Below are 19,095 nucleotides of genomic sequence, written 5' to 3'. Positions count from 1 at the left end.
AGTCTACAGCTACGAAAGCAAGAACATCTGTGGAAGCTTCGCAACCCTTGCAAAGGCAGCATGTCTCAACTCCGAGACGAATCCCATATTATTTCCATCCATTCATTCCCTGAAGGGGAAAAGAGAAAAAACGGGCTAGATAGCCAATTTCCCCCGCTGTGAGCAACATGACCCGTCATGGACATAGCAAGTAGTAGGGACAAGAAAGAAAAAGGAAACAAACAGTAGAAAATCCACAACTCCATCCTACCTAGACACCACACCGTTTGCCCGAGGATCTAGTAATCTTGCCGAAACCATGCTCAATTTAACAAGAAAAGAAAAGAAAAGAAAAGAAAAGAAAAGAAAAAAAGAAAACATCCAAAGCGCCTGTTGTTGCTGTTGCTGGTATTTATCTGATGCCAGCATGAAAGAAGAAAAGCAAAGTCGAGGCCATCATGCCTTGAAAGGTATGGGTGGGCTCAGTAATGTCGAATCCGAATCACCTGAAGAATTGCTCAAACGCCAAACTGCGGAAGATTCGGGGGAGGGCCGAGGTCGAGGTAAAAAACTGTACGAGAAAGAATCATAAATCATTGCTTCCATTTGGCCAGTTGGTCCATGATGTTTTGCACCTGGGAACCAACGGCTGGCTGGCCCTGCGGCGGGCGTCCCCCCAAACCCTTAGCGAGAAGCGCGAGCAGGTTTGGATCGGAGACGCCGGTGGCTGGTGGGGGTTGGAGATTAAAGGGCGGAGGGGGAAGCGGTAGTTGTTGCGGGTTTCCCGGCATCGGAGGAGGCGGTGGCCGAGTTGCGTTGGTCAAGAGAGTAGCGAGATCGGCTGGAGGGGGAGGGTTAGGAGAAGCAAACGGTGACTGGTTGGCCGAGACAGGCTGCGACACTGGGGCACGCTGCTGCTGCTGAAGTGCCGATAGCAGAGACTGCAGGCTAGGGCCGTCGAGTGAACTGATGAGGTTGGCGATGTTGGGAGGATTGTTGAGCGTCGGTAGGCCAGGTTGGGCCATCGTCATGGGCGGCATGGGCGGAACGCCAAAGGCAGGATTGGGTGCAAATGACAGGGGGGGACCGCCGCGCTGCATGGCCTGAGACTGGTGGAACATTACTTCGGCAGCAATGTTGGGGTCGAGCTCCGGATAATCTGTGAAACGAAAATCAGTATGATAGAATAACAGTATACATGTTTCCCGGACTTACCATTGAAGCGAACGTTGTCCAACCCCGCGCTTCGATCGAAGACCTGCAGGGAGATCTTGCGTGAATATTGGTTGGAGCGCGCCAATCTCACAACGGCCAGAACCCCTTCCACGATCTGGCGATGAACCGCTGCTGCTAGAGGAATTCGAGAACCCAGGACCAGCACATCCACCCGGAGGCCACGGTTGCGGAAGGCGTTTTCGACATGGAGAATGAAGTTTCTAGCTGCCTTTAGTGATATTTCTGGGATCAGGAATTCAAGTCAAACACACCTATCCAGTTCCTCCAGCACGAGGATTTGGACTTCTGGCACATCCCGCGCAGCGCGTCGAGGTACCGGCAGACTCGCCTCACCCTCGTACGCACTCCGCCTCGGACTTGGGCTGCGATACCGACGATCCCTGGTGTAGGGAGACCGGGGGGATCGAGGCGACCGGGGAGATCGAGGAGAGCGGGAGCGTCGGCGGTCTCGACGGTCACTTCGTTCTGGGGTCCGGTCTCGTGACCGATAGCCCTCTCTGTTTCGAAAGGACCGGGGCGCCGGCGAAGGGGAGCGGGGAGGCCGATAATCATCCCGTCGGCGGGGCGGCTCATCGCGGAAATCGCTGAACGGCAGTCGAGTTGGCTCGTATGGGCGGGGCGGTCGGGCAGGGCCACCTCGAACAAACTCAGGCGACCTCGATCGACGCGGTGGAGGCGCCCGGGATGATGTTTCCGGGGCGGGGGCAGGTCTGGTAGACCGCTGTGGCTTGGAGATCTCCAGATCTATCAGAGAGGGTGAGCCGGAGTGCTTATCAATGCCCAATTGGCGGCAACTTACGTATCTTGCGGCCTCGCACCAGAGCACCCTGCTCGGCCTGGAGCGCCGAATGGCAGGAACCCGCTTCCAAAAATTGTATGAAACCGTAGGCCTGTTTGATCGAGATCTGGGCCAATTTGCCGTATTTGTGGAAGATATGGAACATGTCTCTCTTGGTGACTCTTTCCGTGGGGAGATTGCCTGTCATTGCCAACATCCGAGTTAGAAGGAAAACGGGCGGAGGACAGTCCATCGAGGTAGTATACTGACCAACAAACAATCGCGACCCGATCGGAAACCGGTCCCATAGACCTTCTGTCACATAGACCCGCTCATCGTGTAGAAATTCGTCATATTTCTTTTGGACCTCGGGGCCCCAGGGAGCATCATCGTCTAGGCTCCAAACTTTGCTGCCGGGCCGACCGACTTGTTTATCGCCACGGCCCTTCTTGGACGGCGGCTCCTGGGACGAGGCAGCAGAATCTGCGCCCGTGGAAGGGCTTTGCTGGAAGGTGGCCAGCGGCGGTGGAGGCAAAGCACCGGTACCCGGAACAGTGCCCGGTGCTCCAACATTGGGCAGGGGTTGTTGGTTACTGGGTTTAGTTGGGTGGGACACAGCAGTGCTGTTGTGGGCGGGGAAATGATGGTATGCATGGCTCTCATCGCCGGAGGGAATGGGATGAGGACGGACTGGCAGCTGGGAAGGGGAGGACTCGTCAGTGTGTGGTGCTTGATGGAGCGACGAGTCTGCCATTGGAGGGGCAGCAGCTGATCCGGCCGAGGGCGCGGCAGAGAGATTGTCCAGCAGATTCTGGAAATCCACGCCGCCCAGGCCCGGATCCTCCTGCTTCGCATCTAAGCGGTGCTGCTGCGGGCCAGCAGAAGAGTCTATCTCGTTGGGGGGCGCAAAGTTCTGAGGGACCGGAACGACCGGAGGCGCCTGGGAGTCGCTGGGGACCCCCGAGCTGGCCATCGCGGGCGCGGAGGAAGGGAAATAATCTGCCGCAGCAGAAACAGTCATGTCATTGTGCATCGCCGGCTCCCGCGAGCCCGGCAAGCTACCTGGGTTTTGGGTGTGGCCCGGGCGGTGCTGTCCATCCTGCGAGTAACCCGACCATCCTTCTTGTCTCTGCGGGGCGGTTGTTTCCTGGCCGTAATCGTAGGAGGCGGTATCGTTGAAGACGGGGTCCATTTGATTCTCCAGGACGGGGATGTTGGCAGGCTCCGGGATGTGCAGCGGACGGGGGCTTTCCGGAGTCAGAGTCTTGCCGCGGAAGTGAAGCGCTTCATCAGGAGGACTGGGCGTCATGTAGACAGAGCAGACCAAGTCGAGTCATCTACAACGGCAGACAGGCAGGAGGATGGAGATGGGTGTATTGGGCGTATGTATGGAGGGCTGTGTGTCAGGGGAATCGGTGATAGGGGATGGGGGGACACAAAGAAAAGGGAAGGTGGAAAGAAGAGTGGTCACGCCGTCAGATGGAATTTTCGCAATGGGAAGCTAAGGTGGGGCGGATCTCGACCACGACTCGGTGAGTTCGGGGAAGGGCCGAACACCGCCAGGAGGGGATGATCAGGTAGGGAGTAGCAGAGGGTAGAGAAAGAAGCGAAAGTGGCCGTGGAAGAGGGAAAGAAATAAGGAAGCGGGAGAGTCGGAGGGCACTGGCAGGGGAGTGCAATGCAGTGGGAAGGGTGGCCCGCGTACGAGGTATACTCGAGAATCAGGGGAATTGGTCACGACTGCCATAGGATGTAGTGCAAGAGAGAAGCCACAGAAGCAACAGGGAAGAAATAAATGTCTGGGTAGCACCATTCACTTCCCGCCAATAACTTGGAACACCGCGCCCATCCTTCAGTTACGTCGTCCACCTTGTTCCAGCTGGGCCAGAACCTGATCCCAACTCATTAGTCATAGGGGCTGATCGCTAACTATAGAGCTCCACCTAAACTTGACCTCGACAAAGTACCTCCCGTGGTGAGTAGGAGGGACTCGATGTCGCGCCGACGACTACTCTCACTATTCTTCTCCCGCCGGGCTTCCTCACAGTCGGCTCGACCCGATCAGGAAATCCACGATGCGCGCCAGTGGCTGTCGGCACTGTCCCCCAAATCCATCCCCCGACTGGGCCAGGTGTCGTTCAGCCGGGCTAGCGGGCCCGGTGGCCAGAACGTGAACAAGTGACTATTTCCACCCCCACACGCCTTGTCGGGGATTAGGCCGAACTAACCAACCAACGACCAACCCCAGAGTCAATTCGAAGGCTACCCTGAAAGTACCCTTGCAGGACTTGCTGCCCCTGGTGCCCCGCCTCTTGCACCCCGTGTTGCGGACCTCGCGCTATGCCACGGACCGCTCCCAGAGCCTGGTCATTCAGTCGGACGAGTCGCGCAAACAGGCGGCCAATGTGGACTCCTGTTATGACAAGCTCTATGAGCTCCTCCAGTCCATGGCCAACGAGGTGATCCCCGGGGAGACCTCTCCAGAGCAGAAAGATCGGGTCCAGAAATTGTACGTCGATGTCGATCGGTTGGTATGGCCCATTCAATTTGTCTGACTCCCTTACAGACAGCGGGCACAGAATGAAGCCCGAATCAAGGACAAGAAACTACACAGCAGCAAGAAGAGTAGTCGACGGGGGAAATACGATGATTAATTAATCTTTGATTTGAATTCGCCGGTTCATATACAATCCGATCAACGCCTCATACTGTGCAACAAATGTATCCATGCTCGACCTCCCGATGATCCTACGCCTGTGACGCCCGCTCCGCATTGCGGACTGTGGCTGCGATCACCTTCTGCAGTGACGGATCCACCTCCTCCGTCTGCCCCACTGGCTGCAGCCAGTTCATCACTTCGTTCGCCAGCGGGCCGTCCAGCGGGAACTCCTTCAGTCGCGCCAGCGAGCCACCCAGCGCGCGCGGAAACTCGGGCGATGTCACTGGGATTCCAGCGGTAGGGAATCTGATGTAGCAGATCTGGGTCCGCGGGCTGGCGGGCTTGCTCGCCTGCATGACCTCGACCACATGCCCCAGGATCGTCTGCAGGCACGGCACGTCCTGGAACTCCGACACCATCTCATAGAAATCGAACCCGAACCCGTCGTCGTTGTTGAAGTGTTTCATTGCGGCATCGAAGATGGCCAGCGGGATGGCGCCGCTCAGCGCAGGCGTGGCATTGAGGTTTTGTAGTGCCACCTGGTCGACTTCGTCACCATTCTGGCCCTCGCTCGGGGCAACGTCCTCGCCCGTGATCTGAGGCAGCGCGATCATATCGTCATCCAACCCGCCCGTCCCTGTGGGCTGTGGACGCTCTTCATCCAGACCCAAGATCTTCTGCCGCGCGACCAGCTTGGCAATATAAATCATTTCCACCTTTGCATAATTCACCCACAGTATCCGCGCACTCTTGCAAAACCGTAGACCGCGTTGCATGTAACTCCGCGCCTGTGTCATATCGGCATGGTCGTCCAGCACGTACTTGGCGGCGTAGATCCACAGGTCCGGGTTGGTGGGGTGTAGGCGCAGCGCATCCGTGAAGATCATCGACAACTTCTTGTGTGCCTTTTGTTTCCTGGCATACTCGATATATTGCACCCACAGGTTGATATCCCCCTGGAACCGGCGCGTGGCCCGGTCGAGAATGAAAAAAATGCGCCGATGTCCGTTGAAACCCGCGGAACGGATCCCCAGCCGTTTGACTCGCTTCTTGCGCAGAATCTCGAGGTTCATCTCGTACTCGGCGTAGCGCACGAAATCTACCGGTTGCGCCCCGCGCGCATTGAGCTTGTGCTCAAAGTCGGAGCGTTTCTTGATGATCGAGCTGATTTCATCCTGGAGGTGGTCTGGTCAGCTAACTTTTTTTTTTCTTCTGTTCTTGGCGGTCTGGTCGGATGTACCTTGTTGAAAATCTTCTTGCGCTCGTATTCTTTGAGTTCGGGCACTGACTTCTCCAGGTAGAAGCGCGCCTTGTCTGTGGCGGAGGACATGGCGGAGTGGTCCAATTGTGTTGTTGCAAAGAGAGAAAAAGGATTATCGCCAGGTCAAAAAAGACGCCCAGACCCGCCTTCCGAAAGGAGTTTAGCGTTGTGCCTCCGAAAGCTCCGCGGTTGTTGTTTTCCCCTTCCCTTTTTCCCCTGGATGAATCCTTGTCTCTCTCTCTTTTCCTTCCCTCTCGTTCGTTCTTCCCCACACTCTTTTTTTCGGCTTTCCTTGGGATTTTCCTTTATATCTGGTTTGCCATTTTCGCCATGGCACCCAGGTACAAGGACGGCGACGCCGTGGTTGCCGTGTGTTTCCCTCGTCCGAGGTTCATTTGGACACATCACTGACTCGGTTCAAATCTAGTTTAACGGCAAATGGGTGTCCTATACTCACACGGTCGTCGCGTATGCTGCTTTCCTTAGCGCCCTAATCGTCGGCGTGGCCCTGCACTACCACAAGATCGTCCAAAATGAACACTACGGCTACCCTGATGAATGGTTTCCCTCCGTCTCCGCAACAATTGGAGACCGCTACCCCGAGCGGTCTTTCTTCCAGGTCTTCATTGCAATGACCTCCGGTCCCCGATTCGCCCTCGTCTTCCTGTGGTACATCCTCACTGCGCGCCCGAACTCGACACTCCCCAAGATCGTGGCGGGCGTGGGCATCTTCCGGACTTTAACGTGTGGTGGTTGGACATATGTCACATCCACGGATGATCATGATTGGCATGATATCTTCATGATCTCGTATCTGGTGGCGACCTTGCCCTGGACGCTTGGCTGTCTCGCGCTCAGCCCGAACAACCGCCGCGCGGTCAAGTACCGCAAGATCATGGCCGGCTTGTTCTTCGGGACCCTAGTACCTTTGATCTATTACTTTATTCAGCACAAGGTTCACAAAGTTCCTGGTGGTAAGTCAATTCCTGGAAGAATCAGTCCTTCCGATAACTGATCGTTTTCCTCCAGCCTACACCAAATATGCTTTCTTCGAATGGGCCCTCATTCTGTTCGACGTGGGGTTTGACGCCGTCACGGCCCTCGACTTCGAGGGCTTTGAGCTTGTGGTGAGGGACATCAAGGGAATCAGCAGAGGGTATGTACAGTGGCTTCCGAAATGACCGCCTGCAACAAATGTATAGTGCCACAAAAGGGTTACGTTGGTTATGAGAGTCTCTAAAGTTTTCTTGCAATCAGGCAGTCTAAGACGACTGCGGACACCGTTCTTGAGAAAGAGTGCGTTTAATCCCATAAAGCTGTGCCTTTTTCAACCATATTGACCACGTAGTATAGGAAGGGCAAGTCCGTGGGCAACACCTTCGGCGAGGGTTTCTTCTGGACTGAAATCGTTGATGCTGCGTCGGATGTCTACAATGGGGTAAACATGACCATCCTCAACTACTTCGTTCTCCGTTAACATTCTCCAGTTCGTCTTCTGGACTATCGTGACTGCCCTTCCCGTTCTCGTGTGGTGTGAGTGATTCTTCTTTCATACATGTGCGCTGCTCATTCGTATTAGATTTCCCTCTGTGGCACATGGGCATTTCGGGCTACGAAGTTGCGATTGTTGCTGTTCTGTCGCCCATCCTTTTTGCCATCCCAGGCGTCAAATATGCTGCGACCAAAAACCTTCGACTGCTCCACCTTCTTTCGCTGCTGGGTCTCCTTGCCTATCGATTCCAAGACCCCGCCAACCGTCTGTTTGTGACTAGCTTCGCCCTTTCCACTACCTGTGTCGCCTGGACCACCAGCTGGTTCTCCGAGCGGGGAAACACTCCGCGCCTGGAGACTCGCATCTTGGCCTGGGGCATTGGTTTGATCATGTCCTCCATTGCCAAATTTGCCTGCCGGACCAACAACCCTCTCTGGCCCATTGTGCATGCCGAAAATGGCGGCTGGAACAAGATCGGTATCGCGCTCGCCGTGTTTGCTGTCCTCCGATCTCAGCGACGTTCGCTTACCAGTGGTAACGACTTCCTGCCATCGAGCGGCAAGAAAGGCTCCGCGATCCTGGCCGGAGTTGGTTTTGGTGGTCTTTTCTTTGCCATGGTCTCTCTTTTGACCGATTCTAGCACCATGATTTCCTGGGTCTGGGATGGTTACCCCATTCGTGGTCCTATTGCGGTGCCGCACGGTGCGTTGACCATCTTCGCCATGGGTGCTGGCCTCATCTATGGTACCTTCCATCCCGCCGCGGCTGGAAGCTGGACTGCTTTTGGAATTGGCTCCCTTGGCGCTACTTTCCTCACTTGCTTCCACCACTGGAGCGGATTTTACGGTGCCCTGACTTTTGCCTTTTATATCATGGCCGTTGCCCCGGTTATGGTTACTTCTGCCGTCAAACACTCTCCTGCGACCACCTTCGGTATTGGTTTCTTTGTCTATGTCTTCATGCTTCTCTTCCACGTCTGGGTTGTCGCCTATGCGTTCGTGCCGGGCGGTCCTTTGGTCCGAGAACACACCGACTGGGTTATGATCACGACCATGCTCTGCATTGGCGCGGGTGTCTTCTCCGCAGCGATCTCGAACTCATCGCGCACCCGCACCAGAAAACCCATCAGCCCTAACAGCAAGCGCGTGAGGTCGTACTACATCTATGTTCTTGCCGCACTCCAACTGCTTTCCGTTTCGGTGGCCTACCTGCGCTTCCCGACCAACGACTACAAGCCGTATCACGCCGAGGACAAGGTGGCGACCATGGGTATCTGGACCGTCCATTTTGGTCTGGACAACGACATGTGGTCCTCTGAGGGCCGCATGCGCCAGGTCATCGAAGAGCTCGAGATCGACGTCATCGGTCTCCTAGAGTCAGACAACCAGCGCATCATCATGGGCAACAAGGATGTCACGCAGTCCCTGGCCGAAGACCTCGGCATGTACGTTGATTTCGGCCCGGGGCCAAACAAGCACACTTGGGGTGCCGCCCTGCTCTCGAAGTTCCCGATCGTCAACTCAACCCACCACCTCCTCCCCTCACCTGTGGGCGAGCTGGCTCCAGCCATCCACGCTACGCTCGACATGTACGGCGAGATGGTTGATGTGGTCGTCTTCCACTCCGGCCAGGAAGAGGATCCCGAGGACCGTCGTCTCCAGTCTGAGTATCTCTCCAACCTGATGGGCTCGTCGCCGCGCCCATTGGTTCTGCTGAGTTACCTCGTCACCCGCCCCTTGGAAGGCAACTACAACACATACGTGAGCGAGCGGAGCGGTATGAAGGATATCGACTCCTCCGACTGGGATAGGTGGTGCGAATACGTTCTCTACAAGAACCTCAAGCGCACGGGCTATGCCCGCATCAGCCGTGACTCTATCACGGACACGGAAATCCAGGTGAGTCTTATTGTCGTGCACTATAATATGTACAACGGATTGATTGCTAACCTATGATAATCTACAACCAGGTCGGCAAATTCGTCATCGGCGACCCCGCGCCAGAAGACGATGTGCGTATCCTCGAATCTGATGTCCCCGTCGGCCGCCGATTCCCCGCCCTCTTCCACGGCGAGGGTGTGCGCGGACACCGGTACCATGTCTTTGACGAGCCCAGGTACTGGCTGTAAAATGATTTAACTCGGAAAGGGTCCCTTTAGTCTACTGGGTTTGTTTGTTGCATGTTGGTTTAATTTGGTACGAAGAGCGAAGGTGGACCTTCTAACAGCGAGCTTGTCCTGTGGCTGGTTGGATACCGCCAGCTGAAGAATATTATTTGCTTTCGAATGATGAATTAAAACAAGATTTTTTTGAGCCATATAACTACCCACCATTTCATATCGTCCCCCGCAGCTCCGTCAACCAAGATCTCTAAACCTGACCTGACCTGGTCTGCGGGACAAAGCGCAGTCTGCACAGGTCGAGTTGCATCCGACTTCCTCGGCCATCATCATGTCCATTGTTGAATGCTTACGAGACTAGGAATCTAGCCGTAAGAGTGTCCCATAGAATCTTTTCCTTTCTTTTCAAGGTTCCTTTATAGAGGCGTAAATTAGTTTGGTACTCTTTGAACTGCATGCTAAGAATAACTACGCGTAAAAATAGGACAAACGAACATTCGTCTTTGTTGATTTGGATTTCTACCAGCGTCCACTTGAGTGTTTCAGCTTGCCTGCTCTTCTTAGTGGAAGAAAAAATCTCCTGCGAGGCGTCGAGTCGAGCGCGACATTCTTTGTTCCCATCGGCCGCAAAGACCCAATCGAACCGCACTTGGGTTAACAAAGGATCTATTTTTGCAACTCCCGAGTAGCGTTTCAGTAGGAGCCTGCGTTTAGCTAACATTTAAATCTGCTCGAGTCTGGCTTTTGGAATCATGAAACTCTCGCACCTCCATTTGCAGGTCCCTGATTGAACGTCAATCTTGTTTTGCAAACATCTACAATCAATGTGAGTCTTCCATTGCCCACAGTACCTCTTAGTTTTCCTATTCTTAATCATGATTGCTCCAGAAATATGACGCAGCCGCCTGCAAAGCGTTCTAGACGATCGCGGTCACAGAGCAAGCGATATGTCTCCCCTACGGACATCCCTGAAACCAAACATCAGGAGCTCGTATCATCTTGCACAAGAAAAGAAGCCAAACGTTCCCTCAGCGACCTCGAAGCTGACCAGGGCCCTGATGTACTTCAGGCGAAACTTCATCGACCTGATCCGGTTGCCAATATTCCGGTGACAAGATCACGGAATACGCTCGTCCCAAAAGTCAGTACTCCGACGCGCGATCCACGCCCTAAGGTGTACATGTCTACCCACAACCCTCAGCCAGCAGCAAAGATAGACCAGCATGAGATTAAGTGTGCCGACAATCCATCTGAGACGCAGCAGGATGAACCCCTTCCGCAAACCAGCCATCTCGGATGTCTCTTATGGCCAAAGGTTGGGTTTGGAGATGAGGCACCATATCCTCGCTGGCTGGTTACTAAGAGCCCAGAGAGTAACGGCTCAAATGGCTTCTTCAAAACAGAATCACCATCGGAGAAGCATTCTCCTGTTGTGTCTTCTAGTTCGTCTGAGACAAAGCTAGGCGGTGGTCTCCGCGGCCTTGTATGGGTCTTTGACGCCGGCCCGTCTTCGGGATGGAATAAGCTGGATGAAGACCAGCTCTATGAGTACGCATACAAGTGTCTGGAGGACGCTTTGGGACACCCTAGTTCTCGTGAACACTTCCGCTTCGCAGTGGCCAACCTGTTCCCGACATTTACAACAAACGTGTCGGATTCTTTGCCGCTGATGCCAACGGCGCCGAAGACGTGCTACCTGGGAACGCAGCCCGGGCTGCGTGAGATTATAGAGGCTCCGACAAATCTCAAGCAGGCAACTTACTACTTTGTGAAATACTCCCGTCCAGCGATGGCAGTCAGCCTAACCCGCCCAGGCCTCCATGCCAGAGAATCGCATCTGCAAATTATGGCAACCAAAATGTTCCACAACATGAAGGGAACCCTGGGGCTACTGAGAACAGAAAATGAGCTGGATGAAACATCCACTATAGCCGACTACGATAGTATGGGCAGCCAGTCCACCGACCAACCATCACCATGCTCCGAAAATCTACTATCCAGCAGTCCCATCGCCAATGTCGAGGCTCCGGCCAGGACTGAGTTGGCGGCTCAGGACTACCGCTTTGGATTGTTCAGTCCAACCCAGATAGCGAAGTGTTACCCAAATAGAGGGCAATGTACGTGATACTCTCTTGTTTATGAGTTCTATGGATAGTTTCCATGTTTTATGCTGACTTTTACATTTTCAAGACGCAAGAGGGAACTCTCTCTACAAATTAGTGCGGAATACAACCGGTAAGTTTCCTCGATCCGGCGAAGTTATTCAGTCGGCTGGATGATTTTACTTATGGGTGTAAACTGACCAAAAAAAGATGCTCAACCTGCTTCAGTACCACCAAAGGCCTCAGAAGCCCCAACACATCAAAACCAGGCAGAACCCCAAGGCCAGCAAGGGACTCAAGGCGGTAACGACGATGAAGTCCTCCAGCGAGCCTCGAGAGAATCTTTACAGAAAGACGTTCAAGAAAAGAGTGATCCACTACCGCCGCCAAATGCCAACAAAAATCCTCCGCCAGGATCGGAGGTTCTCCGTCGGATCAGGACATGGGCAGGTAGCACAATCCCACCGGCTGTCGCTGACCAGTTGAAGGCTATAGTGTCTCAATTGCCAACTTCTGATCGACCCTTTAATCCATTTCCTACACACCAATCACCACAGGTTACTCGACCAAGAAAGACTGCGCCAGGAGAGACCACGCAGACAGGGCCCAGAAGGTCGAACAGGATAGCAGAGAAGCTCAAGAAAGGAAGAACCGGATAAAGAGGGTGTTTGCTTATTTTACTATGTAATTTCTAGTTCTTTGTTTATATCTCTATTTCTGAATCCATGTTCTCATTTCCTGAACTAGATCGTACAGATCTGACTGGCTGGTGGAAGTCACATGACTGCGTAACTTGATCTCGTCGGGAACCAACTTGATCGAGTTGCTTCATCTTCTCGCGAATTGTATGATCACAACGCCCCTGAATGCCTCCCCCGCCTGTCAGTATGACCGAATGATCTGAAGATTTCCCTCAACAACAACTTGGGCCCGCCACTGGATTGGACGCGCTCTTCCTGCGTCGCGCGCGCACGCTCCTTACAGACCTGACCTGGGGCCGCAGCAGCTCGTATCGTTGGCTGTGACACAGGCCAGTCGCGATGTTTACATTCACTCCGCTCCTTGGGGCGCAGTCCTCAACATCAAGGGCGTCGCAGTCGATTCTGGAGCTGGACGGGGGCATCAAGATTCTTGTGGATGTTGGTTGGGACGATACATTTGATCCTTTGGATCTGGCAGAACTGGAGAAGTGAGCTCGCAACTGTCCATTCTCGCGATATTATGTCTAACAGTGTTATTTATCAGGCACATCCCAACCCTCTCCCTGATCCTTCTGACACACGCGACCCCGGCGCACATCGGTGCTTTTGTCCACTGCTGTCAAACGTTCCCTCTCTTTACCCAAATCCCCGTCTACGCGACAAACCCCATTGTCGCCTTTGGCCGTACACTGTTACAGGATCTATATGCTTCGGCGCCGCTCGCTTCTACCTTCCTTCCGAAGGCTTCGATTTCAGAGCCCGGCGCGTCCTCTTCGGCAGCGTCCGCGGCAGCTTTTGCTGTTGCAGGGGGTGATGGAAAGTCCGGAACAGCTGCTGGCAGTACAAGCCAGGTCCTTCTTCAGCCCCCGACTGCCGAGGAAATCGCACGGTATTTCTCTCTCATTCAGCCACTCAAGTATTCGCAACCGCACCAGCCGATTCCATCCCCATTCTCGCCGCCGCTGAACGGCCTTACCCTTACCGCTTACAATGCCGGACACACGGTTGGTGGAACAATATGGCACATTCAACATGGACTGGAATCGATCGTCTACGCGACGGACTGGAACCAGGCGCGTGAAAGCGTCGTGGCGGGTGCTGCATGGTTTGGTGGCTCTGGAGCCAGCGGAACAGAAGTCATTGAACAGTTGCGGAAACCGACGGCTCTGGTCTGCAGTGCCAAGGGAGGCGATAAGTTCGGACTTTCCGGGGGCCGGAAGAAAAGAGATGACCACCTTCTTGACATGATTCGGAGCAGTCTCGCAAAGGGCGGCACTGTGCTTATCCCAACGGATACGAGTTCGCGGGTCCTGGAGCTGGCATATGCGTTGGAACATTCATGGCGTGATGCTGCGACAAGTGAAAAAGACGATGTGCTCAGCGGTGCTGGACTGTACTTAGCCGGCAGGAAGGTCAACACGACAATGAGATTGGCCCGGAGCATGCTGGAGTGGATGGACGAGAACATCGTTCGCGAATTCGAAACGTCCGAAGGTGCCGATACCAGAACAGGCGGACAGAATCAGGATAAAGGCGGCGGCAAGGGAACTGGTCCTTTCAATTTCAAACACCTCAAGACCGTCGAGCGCCAAAAAAGTCTCGAAAAGCTACTCGGAGACCCCGGACCCAAAGTCATTCTTGCTTCTGATACATCATTGGCTTGGGGCTTTTCAAAACATTCTCTTCGGCAGATTGCTGAAGGCCCTAACAATCTGTTGCTGTTGACCGAATCATTCCACAAAGAGAAGATTGAAGATTCAGTGGAGGAAACTCAAGATATTATGTCGCTCGGAAGCATTATCTGGCAGTGGTATGAAGAACGGAGAGACGGCGTTGCTCTGGAGAAAGCGTCAGATGGCGAAATGCTTGAGCAGGTTCACAGCGGCGGACGAGACCTGACCTGGACAGATGTGCAACGAGCTCCGCTTGATCCTGGTGACCAGTTTCTTTATCAACAGTACCTCGCCACCAAACAACTTCAGGATACATCTCAAGCGCGGGGCCAGGAAAACCTTGAGAATGCAGCGGATGCGCTTGATGATCGATCCAGCTCGACATCGTCGGAAGACTCGGATTCGGAGCAGCAAGGCAGGGCGCTGAATTTCTCGACCACGCTTGCCCACTCAAGCCGAAATAAGCTTGCTCTCAGCGACCAGGATCTCGGCATTAATGTTCTTCTTCGACGCAAAAATGTGTACGATTATGATGTACGTGGTAAGAAGGGCCGCGAGCGAATGTTCCCCTACGTGGCGCCCAGAAAGAAGGGCGATGAATACGGAGAGTTCATCAGACCTGAGGAGTATCTTCGAGCGGAGGAACGGGAGGAAATCGATATGCAGCAACGCCGCGCAGAGGCTGAGACCAAACTAGGACAGAAGCGGCGATGGGATGAAACAACCGGGACCAATGGACGCAGGCTATCTCGCGATGCTGGAGGTCGGAAACGCCAACAACTGTCTCGAGATGGCCGGAAGAGAGACTCCAGCGCCGCTGATGACCTCAGTCTCGCCTCCGACGATGAAGCTGCAGATATCGCTGCCTCTTCAGAGGACGACGCGGACGCTCAGGCATTTGAAGGTCCTGCGAAGGCCGTGTATACCAAGGAGACAATCACGATCAACGCTCGACTCGCCTTCATTGACTTCATGGGTCTGCATGACAAGCGCAGCTTGGAAATGCTGATCCCGCTCATCCAACCGCAAAAGCTGATCCTTGTCGGCGGAATGAAGGAAGAAACCTCGGCGTTAGCAGCAGAGTGCAAGAAGCTCCTGGCAGCCAAAGCTGGTATCGATGTCTCTACGCCTGCCGCCGACTCGCTTGCCATGATTTTCACACCGGCCAACGGCGAAGTTGTTGACGCAAGTGTTGACACGAATGCGTGGATGGTCAAGCTGAGCAACAGTCTTGTCCGACGTCTGAACTGGCAACACGTCCGTAGCCTGGGTGTCGTGGCCCTGACAGCCCAGCTACGAGGTCCCGAGATTCCTCCCTCCGATGCAGAAGATGAGACCGCAGAGACAGCCAAGAAGATGAAGCAGCTCAAAGATGAAGCCGCTTCCTCTGCCGTTGCTCCGACCTTGGATGGCATCAAGCCCACCGCTGAAAAAGCGGACATCTATCCTTTGCTCGATACTCTGCCTGCGAATATGGCCGCAGGGACGCGCTCGGTGACTCGGCCTCTCCATGTCGGTGACTTGCGACTGGCTGATCTGCGTAAGCTCATGCAGGCTGCCGGGCACACGGCGGAGTTCCGTGGCGAGGGTACGCTACTGATTGATAAGTCAGTGGCGGTGCGCAAGTCTGGTACCGGCAAGATTGAGGTTGAAGCGGCGGCACAGTCGGCCACGAACCAAGCCGCCTTGGGGCGTGGTGCGGGGAGCTTCCTCGCGGTCAAAAGGAAGATCTATGAGGGTCTGGCTGTGGTTTCTGGTAGTTAAATTCGCATATGTACTTGTACCTTTATAGTCTATAATCACTATGGCATTTATGATTGAACAAGGTACTGGAGTCTATGCTTTGTTATTCTACAAAATCTCAGGATTTCTTAAGGTAAACGCGCCTGGTGTTGAGATGGTTAAGCCAATAGAAAAGTTCAATCAATGACTATACTTTGAGTCCAAACAAAATCCAATACTAGCAAAAGAAAGTCCAACATCTCAATGTTGATTGACACTTGCTCGTCCTTTCTTGGTGCTGATAGCACCCAGCCTGACTTTTGCACCTTTTCCCATTTTCATGAAGAAGTCATTGGTCTTTGTGTTTCCAAGCAGCCAACGAGATGCTTTAAAGCCCTTCACCAAACGAACTTTATTGTTTTTCTGAGACCAGGCGACGGGCACGAATACTGGCGGAGCGGGCGTTTGGGGAGCTCCACGCCAGATGCGAAGAGCTTGAATGCAGGGACTATCCTCCAGGATGGGAGCTGACTCTCCATGTCCCTTGAAAAAAACCGAGGACAGATCCACCAGATATCTAGGAAATTCAAAAGTAAGAGCAATGTTAACAGATAGGAGGGAAGTCTACTTACAGCTTGTCAGCCAGCTCGTTGTAAACGAAGAAATTGGGATCTGGATGATGCATTTCATACCCCCAATGACGAAGAAACCTATGTATATACTGACATTAGAAATCTTCTTCTAATTTAGAAGGAACCTTTTTTACTCAAGAATGTTCGCCAGTTGAGCTCTAATACTGGCCAGCTGGAGGTGGGACAGAGACTGGTAAACGTGACCGAGCCACTGTCCTGGCATGGGGGACAGCAACTGATAGTAGACCGGCAGGCCCATGAATGGATAACTGAGGTCTTGTTTGTGGACGTCTTCGCTGGTGTACACAGGCCCATAGCCAGCCTGTCCAAGCAGCTGGCCGAGAATCCACTCGTGGCCGGCGTGGCGTTTTACTTTATGGTATCTATGCTTTCTGGAGATTTAGATCAGCATATTGTATGTCTTTTTCTTGGCCCATTTGAAGTCACTTGACTTACTCATATCCAATCTTCAGAACAAAGACTTCATCGGTCTGGAGATCTCGGGCAAGAGTCATCATCATAATCCCTGTGTTTACGTCGGTTCCGACTCCACTGAGCAGGGCGATAATCATGAGTTTTCTGTGTTGAACCCAGACGTTCTTGTAGGAGAGATCGAAGAGACCATAGTTGTTTTCTTGGCCTGCTGGGCAGCCAGACTGAGCTGGGTCATCTGTGTCTTGGGAGTTGGATGGACTTGGAATTAATCGGCACAGAAAGGTCATCGGCTTGGCGAACGAGTTGCACCATTCTGGCCAGTCGGAAATTCTGGGGTTGACAAAGTAAGTCGCCCCTGGCATGTTGACTGTGGCGGCTGTACTTCGGGGATGGCTTTACTATAAGGAATTTGGTGTACAAAATCAAATAGTGACCTCAAAGAAGTCGAGGAAAAGTGAAAGGGACTTGAGGTTGGATTCAAACCTAACTTACCTATCCCTACTAGGTTGGGGTGCCGCCGCTCATTCGGGACGCGGAGGTGTGGTGAGGACCCGAGGAACCAGTAAATCTGATTGATGAGTGAATATGGAAACAGTATTTTAGGAAAGACAGGCTTTGCCGCCTTTAAATGGCTTTGGCATCTGGGGAATTACGCGCCGTACAGTTATTATTTTCTACAAAATTCCAGACATGGATGTAATTCTGAGAATGGTCAAATTGCGAAGTTTAGTAAAATTGCACATGATAACTATCCAACAAGTGTTTAGTGCTCATTTTTTGGTTGCGACCACAAATAGTCGTGGGTAGCGCAGTAGGACTTTCCCATCAACAGACACAGGATAAGCCGCTTCCAAACGCTTCAAATAATCCCGCAGAAACTCCTCCTTCTCCTCCGGCTGCAGGGGATCCAGGTAAGGTCGCAGACCCGTGCCTTTTACCCATTCGATAACAGCTTTGTGGCTTTCGAGGGCATGATAGTAGCTCGTGTGAAAGATGTTCACCGCCGAGCACAGGGGTTTGAGCTCATCGTAGATCTCCTGCGGCGACTGGAATGTGTCCCGATCAATATTTGCGAGGGTCCCCGCCCAAGGTCCATTACGGGCCGTCTCGCGCATTAGGACGTGGGAAGGTTCCATCAGGTTGTCAGGAACTTGGACGGCGAACACGCCGCCGGAGGGTTGAGTTTCCATCAGCTTCCGAATAATACTGAATCGTTCTTCCCTCTTGAGCCATTGGAAAACGGCATTGGAGTAGAAAAGGTCCACTGGCTCTTTTGGCGAGTAAGAGGTTAGGTCCCCCACGGAGAACTCGCGATGCGGAAGAGCAGTTTTGGCTTTGCGGATCATGTCCGGGGACGAATCCATGCCCACCAGGTGAGCATTGGGGTAACGGGACTCCAGAACGGCGGTCGAGTTTCCTGGTCCGCAGCCTAGGTCGACAACATGTTTGGGAGATTGCAGCGGGACCCGAGCGAGAAGGTCGCGCGCTGGCATGGTGCGCTCATCTTCGAACTTGAGATATTGCGCTGCACTCCAGTCGTGCGCGGGATTGGCCCCTGTTGAAGTGGCCATTGTTCTGCAGCAGATTGATAGACCAGAAATACCTCTTTGAGAAATGGTAAATAGTCGTTTAGAGGAAGAGTGTAGCATGTCGACAGGGATAGACAAAAGTGGCCGGTAGAATGTGGTGTTCCGGATCACTTTATGCGCAGCGGGATTGGGCGAAAAGTGGGTCTAAGCGGCGGTCATCAACGTCAACCTGGGGAAGTTGAGCATGAACATTTAATTAGCTCCTAGACCGGCAGATGACATTGCTCTTCAATTTGCATTATCGGAGTGAAATCTACTGCGTGCATTCGAAGAGCAGACGCTCTAGCTTTCACCAGAAAATCAAAATCGGCGAAGAGACGAGTGAAGACTGGCTCGTTCGAAACTGCCGATTATCGGAAGCGGCAAAAACGGGCTTGAATATCTTCACCGGAGACTTACCGAGCTGCACAAGAGGCGATATCGGCTCAAAATTTGGTGATGAACGGTTGCGTAGTCGTTGAAGAAAGTAATATGACTCAAATATCTACGGGTTATTGAGTGAAAGCAGCATAGTCCAAACCAACGTAGAGCAATATATACCTGGCATGAGCTGATCCGAAAGTAATGTTATGAAAAGTTTGTTCTAATCCCCCAAAAAAAAACCAATCTACCTATACGCCCTATTTTGAACCACATATATCCGTTGAATATACCTTGTCGATATCTCCACCCAGTGCTCTATACAGTGATCTCCCCCTGTTCGTCGTCGAAGTCGTT

The 19,095-nt window shown here is 53.2% G+C and overlaps 7 protein-coding genes across 7 annotated transcripts; 4 read left to right on the top strand and 3 right to left on the bottom strand.

Annotated features, from left to right (window-relative positions):
- Window positions 1-572: 572 nt before the first annotated feature.
- On the bottom strand, window positions 573-3,302 carry PFLUO_LOCUS4458 (nuclear polyadenylated RNA-binding protein 3; the record flags this gene model as incomplete). The annotated part of the gene is made up of 5 exons (XM_073781810.1): window positions 573-1,138; window positions 1,195-1,415; window positions 1,467-1,959; window positions 2,015-2,194; window positions 2,264-3,302. 5 exons carry the CDS (start codon window positions 3,300-3,302, stop codon window positions 573-575), a joined length of 2,499 nt encoding a protein of 832 aa, XP_073638528.1.
- Window positions 3,303-3,986: 684 nt separating this feature from the next.
- Window positions 3,987-4,647, top strand: PFLUO_LOCUS4457 (uncharacterized protein; the record flags this gene model as incomplete). The annotated part of the gene is made up of 3 exons (XM_073781809.1): window positions 3,987-4,171; window positions 4,242-4,502; window positions 4,560-4,647. The coding sequence occupies 3 exons, from the start codon at window positions 3,987-3,989 to the stop codon at window positions 4,645-4,647; spliced, it is 534 nt and encodes a 177-aa protein (XP_073638527.1).
- Window positions 4,648-4,741: 94 nt separating this feature from the next.
- On the bottom strand, window positions 4,742-5,982 carry PFLUO_LOCUS4456 (U3 snoRNP protein; the record flags this gene model as incomplete). The annotated part of the gene is made up of 2 exons (XM_073781808.1): window positions 4,742-5,827; window positions 5,893-5,982. 2 exons carry the CDS (start codon window positions 5,980-5,982, stop codon window positions 4,742-4,744), a joined length of 1,176 nt encoding a protein of 391 aa, XP_073638526.1.
- Window positions 5,983-6,243: 261 nt separating this feature from the next.
- Window positions 6,244-9,533, top strand: PFLUO_LOCUS4455 (Protein cwh43; the record flags this gene model as incomplete). Its single annotated transcript, XM_073781807.1, has 8 exons — window positions 6,244-6,282; window positions 6,341-6,887; window positions 6,943-7,069; window positions 7,171-7,209; window positions 7,267-7,351; window positions 7,401-7,446; window positions 7,493-9,303; window positions 9,375-9,533. The coding sequence occupies 8 exons, from the start codon at window positions 6,244-6,246 to the stop codon at window positions 9,531-9,533; spliced, it is 2,853 nt and encodes a 950-aa protein (XP_073638525.1).
- Window positions 9,534-10,416: 883 nt separating this feature from the next.
- Window positions 10,417-11,649, top strand: PFLUO_LOCUS4454 (uncharacterized protein; the record flags this gene model as incomplete). Its single annotated transcript, XM_073781806.1, has 1 exon — window positions 10,417-11,649. The coding sequence occupies one exon, from the start codon at window positions 10,417-10,419 to the stop codon at window positions 11,647-11,649; it is 1,233 nt and encodes a 410-aa protein (XP_073638524.1).
- A 1,017-nt stretch (window positions 11,650-12,666) lies between these two features.
- PFLUO_LOCUS4453 (uncharacterized protein) lies at window positions 12,667-15,764 on the top strand (the record flags this gene model as incomplete). The annotated part of the gene is made up of 2 exons (XM_073781805.1): window positions 12,667-12,815; window positions 12,872-15,764. The coding sequence occupies 2 exons, from the start codon at window positions 12,667-12,669 to the stop codon at window positions 15,762-15,764; spliced, it is 3,042 nt and encodes a 1,013-aa protein (XP_073638523.1).
- Window positions 15,765-17,559: 1,795 nt separating this feature from the next.
- Window positions 17,560-18,360, bottom strand: PFLUO_LOCUS4452 (uncharacterized protein; the record flags this gene model as incomplete). Its single annotated transcript, XM_073781804.1, has 1 exon — window positions 17,560-18,360. The coding sequence occupies one exon, from the start codon at window positions 18,358-18,360 to the stop codon at window positions 17,560-17,562; it is 801 nt and encodes a 266-aa protein (XP_073638522.1).
- Window positions 18,361-19,095: the final 735 nt, after the last annotated feature.

The sequence above is a fragment of the Penicillium psychrofluorescens genome (assembly GCF_964197705.1).
Source record: "Penicillium psychrofluorescens genome assembly, chromosome: 3".
Lineage (NCBI taxonomy): Eukaryota > Fungi > Ascomycota > Eurotiomycetes > Eurotiales > Aspergillaceae > Penicillium > Penicillium psychrofluorescens.
This window is presented reverse-complemented; position numbering and strand designations above follow the sequence as displayed.